Source organism: Pristiophorus japonicus, unplaced genomic scaffold, assembly GCF_044704955.1.
Source record: "Pristiophorus japonicus isolate sPriJap1 unplaced genomic scaffold, sPriJap1.hap1 HAP1_SCAFFOLD_310, whole genome shotgun sequence".
Classification (NCBI taxonomy): Eukaryota; Metazoa; Chordata; class Chondrichthyes; family Pristiophoridae; genus Pristiophorus; species Pristiophorus japonicus.
The window spans coordinates 214,190-226,900 of record NW_027252889.1 but is presented as its reverse complement, the minus strand read 5'-3'; the positions used below and the strand labels follow the sequence as shown (position 1 = coordinate 226,900).

At 49.3% G+C, this 12,711-nt stretch overlaps 1 protein-coding gene and 1 long non-coding RNA gene across 4 annotated transcripts in view; one reads left to right on the top strand and one right to left on the bottom strand.

The window, feature by feature from the left end:
- LOC139249383 (guanylate-binding protein 2-like) overlaps window positions 1-12,711 on the bottom strand; it is a 72,999-nt gene that overhangs the window by 11,760 nt on the left and 48,528 nt on the right. Inside the window, exons 9-10 of one of the 3 annotated variants that reach the window (XR_011591160.1) lie at window positions 7,804-8,246; window positions 4,915-5,004 (exon numbers count right to left, since the gene is read on the bottom strand). The exons of 1 other annotated variant lie outside the window; for it this stretch is intronic. Coding sequence is in view for 1 of the 2 variants with exons in the window: in XM_070872377.1 (XP_070728478.1) it covers window positions 4,902-5,004 (103 nt within the window). In the remaining variant the exon portion in view is untranslated. Of the gene's footprint in view, window positions 1-4,901; window positions 5,005-7,803; window positions 8,247-12,711 lie in introns of those variants that run through there. One more of the 3 variants, XM_070872377.1, reaches the window with a different exon arrangement.
- The window catches only part of LOC139249384 (uncharacterized), a 110,448-nt gene that overhangs the window by 70,910 nt on the left and 26,827 nt on the right, over window positions 1-12,711 (top strand). The gene's annotated exons all lie outside the window — the stretch shown is intronic.

Genomic DNA, 12,711 nt, shown 5'->3' with positions numbered 1-12,711 from the left:
GTATGGGTGTGGTATATCTGTGTGGGTGGGTATGCTGCTTTCGAAGCATCATTTATTGCTGGTTGTTATTATGTATTTAACCCCTTGTAACCTGCATCACACCTGACCACCAGAGGGCCTACCTGTTGGAGTCCCAAGGGATCCCAGCATCCCTTGGGAGCACAGTATATAAGCAGGCCACCCACGAGGTACCTGCACTCTGGAGTCTTATTAAAGGAGCTAAGGTCACACTTGCTCATTGCACACAGTACTCAGTGTGACCATTTATTATGAATGTAACAATTGGCGATGAGGTAACGAACAACCGCGCGAAAATGCAAAGAACGGTCGGCATCCTGGAGAAGTTCTCAGAGGGGGACGATTGGGAAGCCTTCGTGGAGACTCGACCAATACATCGTCGCCAATGAGCTGGAAGGGGACGAGAACGCGACCAAATGAAGGACGATCCTCCTAACTGTGGGGCAACAACCTACGGCCTCATGAAGAATTTCTTAGCCCCGGCAAAACCAACAGAGAAATCCTACAAAGAACTGTGTACGCTGGTCCGGGAGCACCTAACTCGTAAGGAAAGTATTTTGATGGCGAGATATCGGTTCTATACCTGTCAACGATCGGAGGGCCAGGAAGTGGTGATCTACGTCGCTGAACTAAGGCGCCTTGCAGGACATTCTGAGTTTGAGTTTCCTAGAACAAATGCTCAGAGAAGTTTTTGTACTGGGCATCGGACATGAGACAATCCTTCGCAAACTGTTGACTGTAGAAACTCCGAATCTGAGTAAAGCCATAATGGTAGCCCAGGCATTTATGTCCACCAGCGACAACACCAAGCAGATTTCACAGAACAAAGAAGTTTCGGCCAGTACTGTGCATAAAGTAATGTCGGTTTTGAGCAGAAATGTACAGGGCAGAACGTACACACAGGCTGCTGTGGCCCGACCTCAATTGACCTTGAGTCCATCATCTGTTAATGCGAGGCAGTTAACACCCTGTTGGCACTGCGGAGGTGATCATCGGCCCCATCAATGCTGCTTTAAGCACTATGTGTGCAATGGTTGCAGAACAATGGGACATCTCCAACAAATGTGCAGGCGAGCTGCAAATTCTGCAAACCACCACGTTGCAGAGGAAGATCGATCCACAGTGGATCAGATGGAATTGGAAACTCATACGGAGGCGGCAGAGGTGTACGTGGTACATAAGTTCATGACGAAATGCCCACCAATAATGTTGAAAGTTGAACTAAATGGTATTCCAGTGTCTGTAGAGCTGGACACGGGGGCAAGTCAGCCTATAATGAGCAAAATGGCCTTTGACAGGCTGTGGGGAAAGAAGGCACACAGGCCCAAGCTCAGCCCATTCACACCAAACTAAGCACTTACACCAAGGAACTGATCCCTGTAATTGGCAGTGCAGAAGTCAAAGTCTCCTATGATGGAGCAGTACACGAACTACCGCTGTGGATCGTGCCAGGGGATGGCCCCACGTTGTTTGGCAGAAGCTGGCTGGGAAAAATCCGCTGGAACTGGGACGACATCCGAGCGCTTTAGTCCGTCAACGACATCGCATGTACCCAGGTTCTAAGCAAATTCCCTTCGTTATCCGAGCCAAGCATTGGAAGCTTTTCAGGGGCAAAAGTGCAGATCCATTTGGTTCCCGATACGCGACCCATCCACCACAAGGCTCGGGCGGTACCGTACATGATGCGTGAGAAAGTGGAAATCGAGCTGGACAGGCTGCAACGTGAAGGCATCATCGGCCGGTGGAATTCAACGACTGGGCCAGTCCGATTGTTCCGGTACTCAAGGAGGACGGTACGGTTAGAATTTGCGGGGACTATAAAGTAACGATTAACTGTTTTTTGCTGCAGGACCAGTACCCACTACCCAAGGCAGACGACCTATTCGCGATGCTGGCTGGAGGGAAGACATTCACCAAACTGGACCTGACCTCGGCCTACATGATGCAGGAGCTGGAGGAGTCTTTGAAAGGCCTCACCTGCATCAACACGCACAAAGGTCTGTTTATCTACAACAGATGCCCGTTCGGGATTCGGTCAGCCGTGGCGATCTTCCAGCAGTTAAAGTCAGTTCCTTGCATAGTGGTCTTCCAGGACGACATATTGGTTACAGATCGGGACACCATGGAGCACTTGAAGAATCTGGAGGAGGTTCTTAGTCGGTTGGATCGCGTGGGGCTCAGGTTGAAACGCTCGAAGTGTGTTTTCCTGGCACAGGTCATCGAATTCTTCGGAAGGAGAATTGCAGCAGACGGCATCAGACCCACCGACGCCAAGACGGAGGCCATCAAGAACGCGCCATGACCACAGAACGTGACGGAGCTGCGGTCGTTCCTGGGACTCCTTAACTATTTTGGTAATTTCCTACCTGGGTTAAGCACCCTGCTAGAACCCCTACATGCGCTAATGTGCAAGGGAGACGACTGGGTATGAGGGAATTCACAAGAGGCTGCCTTTATGAAAGCCAGAAACTTATTGTGTTCTAAAACTGCTTGTCCTGTATAACCCATGTAAATGATTGGTGTTAGCTTGCGATGCGTCGTCATACGGGGTCGGGCGTGTGTTACAACAGGCTCATGAATCGGGAATTTTGCGACCAGTTGCGTATGCATCCATGAGTTTGTCCAAGGCCAAAAGGGCCTACAGCATGATTGAAAAAGAGGCTCTGGCGTGCGTTTACCGGGTAAAAAAAATGCACCAGTACTTATTTGGCCTCAAGTTCGAGCTTGAAACTGACCACAAGCCACTCATATAGCTATTCTCGGAGAACAAAGGGATTAATACCAATGCCTCTACCCGCATCCAAAGATGGGCGCTCACGCTGTTACAGACTGGGAACAGGGAAATGTGCAGATGCTCTCAGTCAGCTACCATCGCCCACCACAGGAAATGGCACAGCCAGCGGACTTGCTCATGGTTATGGAGGCATTTGAGAATGAGAAATCCCCCGTTACGGCCTGCCAGATCAGGACCTGGACCAGCCAGGATCCTTTACTGTCCTTGGTAAAAAAAACTGTGTCCTCCCTGGGAGCCGGTCCAGTGTCCCAGTGGAGATGCAGGAAGCGATTAAGCTGTTCCACAGATGCAAAGCAGAGCTGTCCCTGCAGGCAGACTGTCTTTTGTGGGGCAATTGCATAGTCTTGCCCAAGAAAGGCAGAGACACATTTATTTGCAACACCCACCCAGGCATAGTAATGATGAAAGCCATAGCCAGATCCCATGTGTGGTGGCCCGGTATCGACTCAGATTTAGAGTATGCGTGCCCCAGTGCAACTTGCTCTCAGTTGAGCAATGCACCCAGAGAGGCACCGCTATGTTTATGGTCATGGCCATCCAAACCGTGGTCGAGGATCCATGTAGACTATGCGGGCCCATTCCCAGGCATAGTCGTAGACGCTTATTCAAAATGGATTGAATATGCAATAATGTCTGTAAGCACATCCACGGCCACAATTGAAAGTCTACGAGCTATGTTTGCCACGCATGGCTTGCCCGATGTCGTCAGCGACAATGGGCTGTGCTTCACCAGTGCTGAATTCAAAGAATTCATGACCCGCAACGGGATCAAACATGTCACATCTTCCCCGTTCAAGCCCGCTTCCAATGGCCAGGCAGAACGGGCAGTTCAGACCATCAAGCAAAGCTTGAAATGTGTGTCGGAAGGCTCCCTGCAGACCCGGTTGTCCCGAGTACTGCTCAGCTACCGCACCAGACCCCACTCACTCACCGGAATTCCCCCAGCTGAGCTGCTCATGAAAAGGGTGCTCAAAACAAGGCTCTCTCTGGTCCACCCTGATCTACATGATCACATGGAGGACAAGCGGCATCAACAAAGTGTGTACCATGACCGCGCAAATTTGTCACGTGATATTGAGATCAATGATCCTGTGTTTGTGCTCAATTATGGACATGGTCCCAAATGGCTCACTGGCACGGTCACAGCCAAAGAGGGTAGTAGGGTGTTTCAGGTCAAACTGACCAATGGACAAATGCACAGAAAACACTTGGACCAAATCATATTGCGGTTCACCAACAGCTACGAACAACCTGAAGAGGACACCACCAACTTTGTCCCTCCAACACACACACAAGTGGCAACTGACATCACAGTTGACCAAAAAACCGAACTCAACATCCCCAGCAGCCTGGCAAGGCCGGCTGCCCAACAGCCCAGTGAAGAACTGACCAACCCACCCACACCAGCATTTGTACCGAGACGATCGACAAAGGAGCACTAAGCCCCAGATCGTCTCACCTTGTAAATAAGTGTACTGTTGACTTCACGGGGGAGTGATGTTATGTATTTAACCCCTTGTAATCTGCGTCACACCTGACCACCAGAGGCCCACCTGTTGGAGTCCCAAGGGATCCCAGCATCCCTTGGGAGCACAGTATATAAGCAGGTCACCCACGAGGTACCTGCACTCTGGAACTTTAATAAAGGAGCTAAGGTCACAGTTGCTCATAATAGACAGACTGAGTACTGTGTGTTATGACTGTAACACTGCTAATATTACATGTTTCATTGCCAGAGCTCTGGGACTATCGGGAATGGGGTTCAAACCCTGCACCTTCTGATCTGAGGCAGTACTGCTGACACTAAACGAGGCTTGATCGAGCTATGATGGTAAATGCTGCATATTCCATTGGAGCAATAGTAGAACTCTAGTCAAAGTGATGAGGGTGCACTCCTGGAGATTAAGTTTTCCTTGGAGTGTTTATCGAGCTTATTTGAACTGGATGAGAAGCACTGTGATACATGGAGGTGCAACCGGGGTGAAGTTTAAACACTTCCGGGGAAGCTACGGTGGCAGAGTGGAACAGCTCGGAGAAAATTCCTGGCCAATGTAATTCAAGATTTTAGTGATGACAGAAAGTGACTTGCCTTCCATTTTCCTCTCGTGATCTGTGAGACTCTGATCCATCATTCTAATGCTTTCAGCTTGAGTCCTCTTCTGATCGAGAAATTCTGTCAGAATTTCCTTTGCCTATTGAGTGAACAACACGTAAAAAATATGAACACTTTACTTCAAAAGACTCTTGTGCTGTTTCAGCAACTAATAGGTCTCGCGTGTGTGAATTATGTTCATATCCCTTGCTAGTCTAGTGGAGGTGCACAGCCCCTGAAGGTCCAGTGCTACATGTATATCCGTACACTAAACATCCGTAAGACAAAGGTCCTCCACCAACCTGACCCTGCCACACAGCACTGCCCCCCAGTCACCAAGATCCACTTTCCATACCTCAGGAGCCTATTAGCAAGAGCAGACATCGACGATGAGGTTCAACACCGCCTCCAGTGCACCAGCACAGCCTTCGGTCGCCTGTGGAAGAGTGTTTGAAGATCAGGCCCTCAAATCTGGGACCAAGCTTATGGACTACATGGCTGTAGTGATACCCGCCCTCCTGTATGGCTCAGAGATGTCTCCCACTCATAGGCGCTCCCTCGAACAAGGATGACTTGCTTCCACAAGAGTTCACAGATGTTTCAATGAAGGACCCGATGTTCCACTCCTAAACTCCAATTGAGACGTGGACTATATATAGTAGACATCTCAAGTCACTGGAGAAATACCACCAGCGTTGTCTCCACAAGATCCTGCAATTCACCTGGGAGGATAGATGCACCAACGTTAAGTGTTCTCGACCAGGCCCAGCATCGAGCCGCTGACCACACTCGACCAGCTCTGTTGGCGGGCCACATTGTTCGCACGCCTGACACAAGACTCCCAAAGCAAGCGCTCTATTCAGAACTCCTACACGACCAGTGAGCCCCAGGTGGGCAGAGAAAACGTTTCAAGGACACCCTCAAAGCCTCCTTGATAAAATGCAACATCCCCACCGACACCTGGGAGTCCCTGGCCAAAGACCGCCCTAAGTGGAGGAAGAGCATCCGGGAGGGCGCTGAGCACCTCGAGTCCCGTCTCCGAGAGCGTGCAGAAACCAAGCGCAAGCAGCGGAAGGAGCGTGCGGCAAACCAGTCCCAACCACCCTTTCCTTCAATCACTGTGTGTCCCACCTGTGACAGAGACTGTAATTCCTATATTGGACTGTACATTCACCTGAGAACTCACTTTTAGAGTGAAAGCAAGTCTCCCTTGATTTCGAAGGACTGCCTATGGTGATGACATGTACATCTGTGATAGACACAATGTCGGAAATTTAATATTCCAAATATTAAGGACCGAGTCTCTGAGGAGAGCGATTAAATATTGACCACAATATTGTTGTGGTATGAGACCTTTATTGTCTCAATAATTTATTATAAGGGAAGGTTAATTTTCTACTCCTGCGACAGCACATTCCTCATGGTTTTCCATCCATTAACGGAAATTCACGGCGAGTGTGCCTGTGATTTCCTGATACGAGCCCTTGGTGGGCAAGGACCTCTGCTGAGACCAGCACATTTGGAAAACTGGCCAGTGGTTTACAATTAAAGATGAGGAAACTCTCCATTAATAATTGCTTTCTTCATTTCTTGGAATATTACAATATAGCTATCATTATAACTGCTCAACCAGTGGTGGCCGTGCCTTCAGCTGCCTGGGCCCCAAGCTCTGGAACTCCCTCCCTTTACCTCTCCGCCTCTCGACCTCTCTTTCCTCCTTTAAGACGCTCCTTAAAACCTACCTCTTTAACCAGCTTTTGGTCATCTGCTGCAATTTCTTCTCATGTGGCTCGGTGTCAAAATTTATCTGTTTTGTCTTATAACGCGCTGGGAAGTGCTTGGGACGTTTTACTACGTTAAAGGCGCAATATAAATACAAGTTATTATTATTTATCAAGAGATAATTGGATGGCTTGTCACATTAACCCTGATGGTTAATGGGAACCCAGCAGGGCTTGGAAAAGCTACATCTGTAAACTTTGAACAGATTTCCTGTATCCCACTGCAGATTACCGAATGACAATTTATTTCTATTTTCTCTTTTTTAATTCATTCTCAAATGAGGTTGTCACTGGCAAGGCCAATATTGATTGGCCCATTCCTAGTTGCCCTGGGAAGGTGATGGCTGGCAAGACTGGGTAAGGACAGCAGGGGGCCAAAATTCACCGCCGCCGGGAACTGGTCGCACCGACCGTTTTTGGTGTGTTTTCACTGCCGCAGTGGATGCGGTGGCCTCTTGTGCGAAATTCAACTTTATGTCTTTTTTTTTTTCGAGAGGGGTGGAAGTTGGTCATAATGGGGGAGGAAGTGGGGGCGGGCGGAGTGTCCGGCACTGTCAGTCATCAGCGTAGCGCTGATGATGTCATCACGCTGGCGCATCACCATGTCTCTCCCCTTCACTTACAGGGGAGAGCCGCTGCGCGCACTGCGATTATTTTAGTTAGGTCCACTGGACCACCAGGGAGGGTTTCGGCCGGGGCAGCGACCTGCCACCCAAGAGGGGGTTGGCGGCCCGGCCGAACCCGGGGACATAATTATCGGGCCAAACTGGCAGTTGGCTGAAAGAAAAATAAGGTGGCAGCTGCGGCAGTGTGCCCTCCCCTTTAATGGCGGCTGCACCACCATTTTACACGCAATGCAAGCACAGGACAGATCCACGGAGGATCACGACGAACCAGAGCCTCAGACCGAGGAGGCAGAGGTACACTGGGTGCACACATTCACCACAAATTGTCCCCCGATAATGCTGAATGTTGAACTAAATGAACTCCCGGTGTCAATGGAGCTGGACACGGGCACAAGCCAGTCCATCATGGGCAAAAATACTTTTGAAAGGTTGTGGTGCAACAATGCCTCAAGGCCAGTCTTAACTCCAGTTCACACAAAACTAAGAACTTACACTAAAGAACTGATTCCCGTAATCGGCAGTGTGACCGTAAAGGGCTCCTACGATGGAGCAGTGCACAAGCTACCACTCTGGGTGGTACCGGGCGATGGTCCCACGCTGCTCGGCAGGAGCTGGCTGGGAAAGATACGCTGGAACTGGGACGACGTCCGAGTGCTATCGCCCGCTGATGACACTTCGTGTGCCCAGGTCTTAAACAAATTTCCTTCGCTGTTCGAAATAGGCATCGGGAAATTCCAAGGAGCAAAAGTGCAGATCCACCTAATTCCGGGGGCGTGACCCATCCATCACAAGGCGAGAGCAATACCATACATGATGAGAGAAAGGATAGATCTAGCTCGACCGGCTGCAACGAGAGGGCATCATTCACCGATCGAGTTCAACGAGAGGGCCAGTCCTATCGTCCCAGTCCTCAAGGGAGACAACACCGTCAGAATCTGTGGCAATTACAAAGTAACTATCAATCATCTCTCCCTGCAGGACCAATACCCACTATCAAAGGCCGACAACCTCTTTGCAACACCTACGGTAGGAAAGACGTTCACGAAGCTGGATCTGACTTCAGCCTACATGACGCAGGAACTGGAGGATTCATTGAAGGCCTTCACCTGCATCAATACGCACAAAGGTCTTTTTGTTTATAACAGATTCCCGTTTGGAATCCGATCAGCGGCGGTATTCCAGAGAAACATGGAAAGTTTACTGAAGTCGGTCCCGCACACCGTGGTCTTCCAGGACAACATCTTGGTCACAGATTGGAACACAGTTGAGCTCCTGCAGAACCTGGAGGAGGTTCTTAGTCGAGTCAACTGCGAGGGGCTCAGGTTAAAACGCTCGAAGTGCGTTTTCCTGGCACCTGAAGTGGAGTTCCTGGGGAGGAGAATGGAATCAGGCCCACCAACGTGAAAACGGATGCAATCGAGAATGCACTGAGGCCACAGAACGTGACGGAGCTGCGGTCGTTTCTGGGACTCTTGAACTACTTTGATAACTTCTTACCGATTCTCAGCACACTGCTAGAACCACGACATGTCTTACTATGGGTTTGGGGCAAAAGCCAAGAAAATGCCTTTGTAAAAGAGAGAAAATTGTTATGCTCAAACAAATTACTTGTGTTGTATGATCCATGTAAACGTTTGGTACGAGCATGTGATGCGTCGTCATATGACATCGGGTGTGTATTGCAACCAGCTAATGATTTCGGGAAACTGCAACCGGTTGCTCATGTATCCAGGCGTCTGTCTAAGGCTGAGAGAGCCTACAGCATGATTGAAAAAGAAGCGTTAGGATGTGTCTATGGGATAAAGAAAATGCATCAATACCTGTTTGGGCTAAAATTCGAATTGGAAACTGACCATAAGCCACTTATATCCCTGTTTTCCGAGAGTAAAGGGATAAATACCAACGCATCGGCCCGCATCCAAAGATGGGCGCTCACGTTGTCCGCATACAACTATGCCATCCGCCACAGGCCAGGCACAGAAAACTGTGCCGATGCTCTCAGTAGGCTGCCATTGCCCACCACGGGAGTGGAAATGGTGCAGCCTGCAGATCTAGCCATGGTTATGGAAGCATTTGAGAGTGAGAAATCACCCGTCACTGCCCGGCAGGTCAAAACCTGGACAAGCCAGGACCCCTTATTATCTCTAGTCAAAAGCTGTGTGCTTCACAGGAGCTGGTCTAGTGTCCCAGTGGAAATGCAGGAAGAGATAAAGCCGTTCCAGCGGCACAAAGATGAAATGTCTATCCAGGCAGACTGCCTTCTGTGGGGCAATCAAGTAGGGATCCCCAAGAAGGGCAGAGACACCTTCATCAATGACCTCCACAGTACCCACCCAGGCATCGTAATGATGAAAGTGATAGACAGATCCCACGTGTGGTGGCCCGGTATCGATGCGGACTTAGAGTCCTGCGTTCACAGATGTAATGCATGCTTGCAGTTCAGCAATGTACCCAGGGAGGCGCTGCTAAGTTTATGGTCTTGGCCCTCCAAACCGTGGTCGAGGGTACACGCCGACTATGCAGGCCCGTTCTTGGGTAAAATGTTCCTTGTGGTTGTAGACGCGTACTCCAAGTGGATTGAATATGAGATAATGTCAGCTAGCACGTCCGCTGTCACTACTGAAAGCCTGCGGGACATGTTTGCCACACAGGGCCTACCTGATGTCCTGGTGAGTGACAACCGGCCATGTTTTACCAGTGCTGAGTTCAAAGAATTCATGACCCGTAACGGAATTAAACATGTCACATCTGCCCCATTTAAACCAGCGTCCAGTGGTCAGGCAGAGAGAGCAGTGCAAACCATCAAGCAAGGCTTGAAGAGGGTCACTGAAGGCTCACTGCAGACTCGCCTATCCCGAGTCCTGCTCAGCTACCACTTTTGGGATCCCACCTGCTGAACTGCTCATGAAAAGAGCACTTAAGACAAGGCTCTCGTTAGTTCACCCTGATCTACATGAACAGGTAGAGAGCAGGCGGCTTCAATAAAGTGCATACCATGATAGCGCAAATGTGTCACGCGAGATTGAAATCAATGATCCTGTATTTGTATTAAATTATGGACAAGGTCCCAAGTGGCTTCCCGGCACTGTCGTGGCCAAAGAGGGGAGCAGGGTGTTTCGGGTCAAACTTTCAAATTCACCTGAAACACTTGGACCAAATCAAACTCAGATTCACGGACTATCCTGAGCAACCCACCTTGGACCCTACCTTTTTTGATCCCCCAACATACACACCAGTGGCAACCGGCACCACGGTTGGCCACGAAGCAGAACCCATCATCCACAGCAGCCCTGCAGGGCCCAACACACCAGGCAGCCCAGCAGCCCAGCGAGGGCCCAACAAATGATTCAACAACACTAGCTTACACACCGAGATGATCAACCAGGGCAAGAAGGGCCCCAGATCGACTCACATTGTAAATAGTTACACTATTGACTTTGGGGGGTGGGGGGGGAATGCTGTTATATATGTGGACTTGTATTTACCCTGTACAGCCACCAGAGGGCTCATCCCCTGGAGTCCCAAGGGATCCCATAATCCCTTGGGAGCACAGGTATTTAAGGAGGCATCACAGGTTGGAGAGGCACTCTGGAGACCTGCAATAAAAGACTAAGGTCACACTTTACTTTGAGCTCAGAGTGTTCAATCTGACTCTTTCTCCATACACAACAGTAAGTGCAAGTGAGCACAGCAGAAGTGAGATTTGTATAAAAAAGGAAGCTCACAAAGCGTTGGTGTTGCACTGCTGAGAACCAGCCCCATTCCCTGGTGCACCTTCATTAAATATCCGTGGCTGGTTCCCAGTGCTTTCTATATACTCTACAGGCAGTCGACCTCTCGAGGGGGACAGGGGGCAGAGAGAAAAATCCAATGCTGCTGCAGCAATTTAAAGGCTGAAGGCTGCAATTTAGTGTCTGAAACTGTGACGCACTGCAATGTGTGAGGGTGTTGCTTCTTCATGGGACAGAGCCCACAAATTGAAAGACTCTTCAGCTAAGGTCTTACAGACTGTAATCAATCAAAGGAAAATGTAACGTTTTTGGCCCTGAGCGAAGGCCCATGAAGGGCATGATCCAGGCCTGTGGAAGAATGCAGTCTTGGCAGTGAATGGCCTCCTGTGCTGTATAATTCTGTATGACTGAGAAAATAAGAAACAAGGTTAAGAGTGGGAACGTAAGCTGTGGGGAGGACACAAAGAGCCTGCAAAGGGATATAGACGGGGTATGTGAGTGGGCAATAAGGTGGCAGGTGGAGTACAACATGAGGAAATGTGAGTTTATTCACTTTGGTAGGAAGAATAGAAAAACAACATTTTTCAAATGGTGAGAAACTTTTAAATGTTGGTGTTCAGAAAGAAGTGTAGAGAAACAGAGGGACCTGGGAGTGCAGGTCCACAGATCCCTGAAGGTAGCAGGCCAGGTGGATAAGGTGGTTAAGAAGACACATGGAATACTTGCCTTTATTAGCCGAGGCATAGAATATAAGAGCAGGGAGGTTATGCTTGAACTGTATAGAACACTGGTTGGGCCACACCTGCAGTACTGCGTGCAGTTCTGGTCACCGCATTACAGGAAGGATGTGATTGCACTGGAGAGGGTACAGAGGAGATTTACGAGGATGTTGCCTGTACTGGAGAATTTTTAGCTATAAGGAAAGGTTGGATAGGCTGTAGGCTGTGTTTGTTTTCTTTGGAGCAGAGGAGGCTGAGGGGACACCTTATTGAGGTGTATAAAATTATGAGGGATCTAGAGTGGGTAGGAAGGACCTATTTCCCTTAGCAGAGGGGCAGAAATTTAAAGTAATTGGTAAGAGGCTTAGAGGGGATTTAAGGGGACATTTTTTCACCCAGAGGGTGGTGGGGGTCTGGAACTCACTGCCTGAAAGGGTGGTAGAGGCAGAAACCCTCACCACATTTAAAAAGTACTTGGATAAGCACTTGAAGTGCCGTAACCTACAAGGCTACGGACCAGGAGCTGGGAAGTGGGATTAGGCTGGATAGCTCTTTGTCAGCCGGCGGGTCACGATGGGCCGAAATGGCTTCCTTCCGTGCTGTAAATTTCTATGATTCTATGATAGGGTGGTCCTACGAGGAGAGATTGAGTAGATTGGCCTATGCTCTCTGGAGTTTAGAAGAATGGTCTCATTGAAACATAAGATTCTGAGGGGGATTGACAGGGTAGATGCTGAAAGGTTGATTCCCCCGGGCTGGAGAGTCTAGAACTAGGAGGCATAGTCTTAGGATAAGGGGTCAGCCATTTAAGAGTGGGATGAGGTGGAATTTCTTCACTCAGAGGGTTGTGAATCTTTGGAATTCTCTACCCCAAAGGACTGTGGATGCTGAGTCTCTGACTATATTCAAGGCTGAGATCGATAGATTTTTGGACTTTGATAGAGATATTT